A 5,957-nucleotide genomic window follows, 5' to 3' on the forward strand; every position below is an offset into this window, starting at 1 on the left:
GTCAGCCGCCTCCTGGATTATGCCGGGCAGCTCCAGAGGAGGACACCGACGGCTGAGAGTGGTGTGGTCGCCGATGCAAAAAAAGTCCGGGGAGGGGTAAGCATCCGCTCAGCCCCCCTCATTCCGACACTACGCTCTCCAGGAGGGAGTGAGCAGCGGGGGCTGCTGCTGACGTCGCCTGTCCCAGAGGAACCATACGATTCGCTCTGAGAGTCGCGTTAAAAGGAAAATGGGTTGATGGCGTCGTCCAGCGGGTAGCAACTTGCCACTGCGAAATATTCCTCGACGCTTACCTTGAAACAAGGCTGCTAGTCTGCTTCTCCTTGGGGAGGAGAACTCACCAGGATGGCAGGAGGTTGGCGTGGTGGGACCCCAGGCAGCCTTAACAAAGGTTGTGCCGGTCAAGCTGGACAACTTCCCTTCTTCGTTCTTCTGACAGTGCTATTAGCTTGCTGAAGAAAAATGGGAGCCGATTACCCGCTCTTAACGTAATTTATACGAACTGAGTGGGGCCCACACAACAGGTGGGCGTGGACTAATTTTTTCAGTGTGATGCTTTGCATGACGGGATGAACCCACCAGCGATAGCCTTAAAGGGCGAAGCCTATACGAAATAGAACAACAGCAAACAACAGATAAAATTACTTAAATACAAATATACACACACACACGCACACACACACACACATATATATATATACATATATATATATATATATATATATATATATATATATATATATATATACATATATATTAAATTGGGAAAAAACAGACAAAACTAAATGAAATAAAATAAAATTAAGGAAATACTTAATGATGTAAATGAACAACAACTTGAAATCACGTAAAATGGTTTAAAAAAGAAATTCAAAGTTGAATAATTAGTTCTTAAAACTATGCAAATGTATGCAAAAATTTGCAAATCTGAACTTAAAATATTAAATAGAACCATATAGAAATCATTACAAAAAAAAAAAAAAAAAATTCAATTACACTTATGGGGCCCCCTAGTGGCCCCGGGGCCCTAAGCAGCTGCTTAGTTTGCTTATGCCTTGGGCCGGCCCTGTATCTGACTGTTTTGTTTCGCTTAATGTGCCTTATAATCCGATGCACTTTATAGTCCGAAAAATACGGTAATAAAAAATTATCTGGTTCAGCAGGTTTTAATATATTCCAATTTGACTTCAAGCGTAAAAGTCAGACTAATTTAATTTTTTTTGACGGGCTAATGAGCTTCATGCTGCCAAAACATTTCATCACTGCGCTGACATAGCTGCCCAACACACGTCTCTATTGGGGGGTAGGTCCTTGTGACTCTGTGAGACTACCTGTATAAATAAAGCTTAATATATCTATGTACATGTGTATATATATATATATACACAAAGTATATGCAGCACAGTGGCGCAACTGCTATAGCTGCTGTCTCTCAGTGAGCAGGCCCCTGGTTCTTATCCCGGTCCAGGGGCCTTTCTGGATGGAGTTTGAATGTTCTCTCTGTGCATGTGTGGGTTTTCTCTGGGTACTCCGTTTTCCTCCATCCATTATATTTTACCTGCTTCTTCCATTTTGGGTCAAAGGGGGTCGCCGGTGCCCATGTCCGGCAATCACTGTGTGAGGGGCGAGGTACACCCTGGACAGGTTGCCAGTCCATCACAGGGACACATAGAGACAAACAAGACAACCAACCATTCACTTTCTCACTCACTTAGGGACAATTTAGAGTTACCAATCAACCTAACATGCATATTTTTGGTCTGTGGGAGGAAACCAGAGTACCCGGAGAAAACCCACGCATGCACGGAGAGAACATGCAAACTCACCTACAGGTCACAGTGGACCAATGAAACGAGGAGGGGGTTCCTCCTCTCCCCATTCTCTTTTCCCCTCCATGTTCTGCACAACAAAGTATTTGCAACCACTCAAAATGTGAATTGTGCATTTAATAGTGTAATGATAGTGATCAGTGACTTCCTGGTAGGCTATAGTTTTTTTTCTTCTTCTACCAGCCATGTTACAGGCACTGTTCAGAAAAAATATTTATTGTACGTATTTGAGTATATTACCAGTATGTGTTTAATTAAAAGTTTAAAAAACTTTCTGTGTAAATATCTCATTTTACAACATGAACACCGGCAGTTTTTAGACATGTGCGGCCTATATATGTACAAAATTATCATTATTTTATTAAATTTAGTGGGTGCAGCTTATATTCGGGTGTGCTCAATAGTCTGGAAATTGCGGTAATTTGTGTCCAGACAACACTTTTTCTTTTTGTCTTGCTCATCTTTACTTACAGTGTCTCACTTTCTTTCTGACTAATTTGGGGGTGTGGCTACAGGTTAACCTATACACTCATCCACCCCCATGGCGCTGCTGTGAGTCTCACTCGCTCTTCTTCTGTTTCCTCTCATTTCTTTATGTGTACCTTAGTCTGTTAAGATATGTGGCTTGACTCAACATTAGCCGTTAGCTTGGAGAAACAGATGCCATTAATGTCACGAGAGCGTGTCCTCGTGAGGAAGGAATGGTTAGAATCCCTCAGGAAAGAGTCAGAGATTGTTTAGTTCACTGAGTGAAATGTAGTTTATTTGCAGTGAATGAATCACAAGGAAAATTTGCTCAGGTGTCAACAACAGTCCCTCCCTGCCCACACTGTATACACTGATGTGTTGTTGAGGTTCACATCACGAGCGAGACACAGACTCCTGACGCTCACACTGAGCTCAACTGAACCGAGAAAGGAACAAATCAGTTAATAAAGTGATCCAGTTCATTCATTCACTCAAAAGATTTGTTAATTTGAACGAATCATTCATTTGAATGAATCGTTCGTGAACGACACAACACTAATGTCATTCACAAATTCAACAGCCCAATCAGAGAACAGAAGGGTTGGGCTGTTAGGGGTGGAGCTTTACTGAACCATAAGACCTGGAATAGCATTACTTTGTGATTTAGTGGAACAAAAACAAGGCAGCACGGTGGCGCAACTGTTAGAGCTGCTGCCACTCAGCGAGAAGGTCGCTGGCTCAAATCCCGGTCTGGGGACCTTACTGGGTAGAGTTTGCATGTTCTCTCCGTGCATGCGTGGGTTTTCTCCAGGTACTCTGGTTTCCTCCCACAGACCAAAAACATGCATGTTAGGTTGATTGGTAACTCTAAAATTGTCTCTAGGTGTGAGTGAGTGAATGGTTGTTTATCTCGTTTGTCTCTATGTGTCCCTGTGATGGACTTGCAACCTGTCCAGGGTGTACCCCTCGCACAGTGATTGCTGGACATGGGCACCGGCGACCCCTTTGACCCAAAATGGAAGAAATGGGCAAAAGATAATGGAGGGATGGATGGATGGATGGAACAAAAACAAACTCATTGTCCAGATTGTATTTCTGAAAATCACGTTCAGTTACTTTGGACAATTTTCCAAAGGGGCGGCTGTGGCTGAGTGGTTAGAGAAGTCGTCCTCTAATGGAAGAGCTGTGGGTTCGATTCCACCAGCATTCACATGTGGAATTGTCCATGAACCCCTCATTGCCTCCGATGTGTGTCCCATTAGTGTATGAATGTGATAAAGCACTGATTATTCTTTGTATAGATCTAGTAGAGTGCTGTATGAATGGATAAATGAGGACACAGATTGTGTTGTAAAGTAAGTAAGTAAAGTAGTGTAGTGTAATAAAATAGAAAAGTGCTACATAAGTGCTGTTCATTTACTATTCTCAGTCTCAGTTCTGATTATGACCAGAGTTTGTGCCCACAAAGGAGGTTCAACAAGGTGTGGGATCATGGAATATGCTTAGTTTTAATAGAGCTTTTCCAGTTTGGCTTCATATTTGTTTAATAAATAAAAACATGCTGGAATATGGTGAGTTTTTTTTAAAATTCAGTTGAGTTTAGTTTTGAATAATTTTAAAACCAAATCATTGTTTTTTGTTCCGATATATAAAACCTTCAATTTGAAAGTAGTTCTAAGTTCTTTTGTTTTTCACTGTATACAAAGTACATATATATATATACACGTTTGAAAATAATGTAAATTTAGGCACATGAAAATGCTACCACCATCCAGTGTGATTCCTAAGAAACCTGCTCCTTATGAGTTGTAATCATAAAGATATTAGATAAGGTGCTTGTTGGAAAAACAAGCGCATCATAGTGCCTTATTATTTCAACTAAAAAGATAAGATAAGTGAAATCCTCACCTTATTTTTGTTTGCCTTTACTGTAGACATAACAGGTAAATATGTCCTGTAAAACACAAAAAATATATGTTTACCCAACAACTTAAAACCACCATAAAAGCTCTAATTACATTTTTATTATAATCAACAATGAAAAATAAAAGCCCAACATCTTAATATAGATTTATTGTGGCACATTTAAAATATTAAAGTGAAGCTTTGTCATTTTTTTCTTCATTCCATTTTCCACCTTTCATCACGAGAGCATCTGGTGTGAACTGTTAGCGAAGACACTAAATATTTCAACAGAGGTGTGTGCAGCATCTGTGAGGAGCCCATATTTAGTTAGCGTGAAAAATGTCTTCAGTTTTATCTTCCGTTTGCAATGTGAATTCAATAGAAGCCGCATGATGTGTTTCTACTGTCTAGCATCTTGATGATAACATATTAGGGTATGTATTATTCAAATGGATGAATAGAAATTTAAACATGCAATAGTCCATTCTGTGTTTTTTTTTACACCTCTCTGTTTGTCTCGAGGCCCAGTTTTATTGAAAACAAGAAGAATTTTGACTAAAATACAACATTCAGTTTGGATATTATGGCTTTTGGGCTTAAGCTGACATTACTGACAGTAAAGTTCATTGTAATGAAGCAGAAGGATCATTTTGGCTCGAGGCCAGCTGCATAATTCTTGGCACCATTTGCTTGGAGACTTTATAGCATGTGAGAGTAATAGACTTACTGGCAGTGGCTCAGTTTTGTCTTCATGTCCAGTAATCAAGCTAACGTTTAAGAGAAACTAAAGTTGAGGTTTCCTGTTTCAAAGTTTTCAAAATGATTATACTTTTAGCAATGGGAGGAATAAAGAAAATGATGAGTGGTTGTGATCAGATAAGTCTGGTGTTAGAATAGTGTCAATGAGGACAACACATGGTGCACTCAGTGCCAAACAGGGCTGGTCGACATCTCTTCGCACAAAGTCGGTTCCATCTGATACAAACATTGAGTTGGTTTTTCATATTTTTCCTGGTTTGGATGTAATGTCTGCCATTTCTACATGGATCACAATAAAGGTCATTCAGTCCATCAAATCATGTAAAACTCAGTCTCTGAAATCTTTCAACAAAACAAACCAACATGCAAAAGCAGAGATATGGTAGGGTGGAGATAAGATAAGATAAGATAGAAGATATAAGATAGAACTTTACTGATCCCGCAGGAAATTGTTGTGCCAGAGTTTCAGTACAAAGGAACATACACAAGAATCACAAGCTACAAAAAATAACAGAGAATATAACAGAGAATATAAAAATGCCAACAATTAAGTTCTAAGTTCTTGATGAACCCAGGATAGGAACTCAGGAGTACTTTAATTGAATTTAATTGCCATTAACAAAATCCACAAGTTGTCAAGGTAGTGGAGTACTTACTAAAAGTAGAAATCAAACATGGGAAATCACAAGGGCAACCAAAACAGACTGTGAACAGAATAAAGTGCCACTGGGGAAGAACATGTGGTGGTAAACATACGGACAAACTAATGAGTAAAACAACAAACACCTGTGAAGGGACAACCAGGATCAGGTGAGAGTGGACAGGGCAGAAGCAGAATAATCTCAAGGGAAAACACTGGGGAGAGCTAATAAACATAAGAGGCTAAAAATGCACAAACCACGGATTACTGAAAAAAAAAAACTGAATCCTCACAGAACCCCTCCCCACGGGTCATCACCTGACAACCCAAAAATCAAAAAACACAAACTCTGGAGG

General features: G+C 39.8%; 1 protein-coding gene across 1 annotated transcript in view; it reads right to left on the reverse strand.

Annotated features, from left to right (window-relative positions):
• The window catches only part of LOC119426129 (CMP-N-acetylneuraminate-beta-galactosamide-alpha-2,3-sialyltransferase 1-like), a 33,477-nt gene that overhangs the window by 5,068 nt on the left and 22,452 nt on the right, over nucleotides 1-5,957 (reverse strand). The window contains exon 4 of the mRNA XM_037693689.1: nucleotides 4,206-4,251. Within this exon, the coding sequence (XP_037549617.1) occupies nucleotides 4,206-4,251 (46 nt within the window). The remainder of the gene's footprint in view (nucleotides 1-4,205; nucleotides 4,252-5,957) is intronic.

Source organism: Nematolebias whitei, chromosome 19, assembly GCF_014905685.2.
Source record: "Nematolebias whitei isolate Nwh7 chromosome 19, NemWhi1, whole genome shotgun sequence".
Classification (NCBI taxonomy): Eukaryota; Metazoa; Chordata; class Actinopteri; order Cyprinodontiformes; family Rivulidae; genus Nematolebias; species Nematolebias whitei.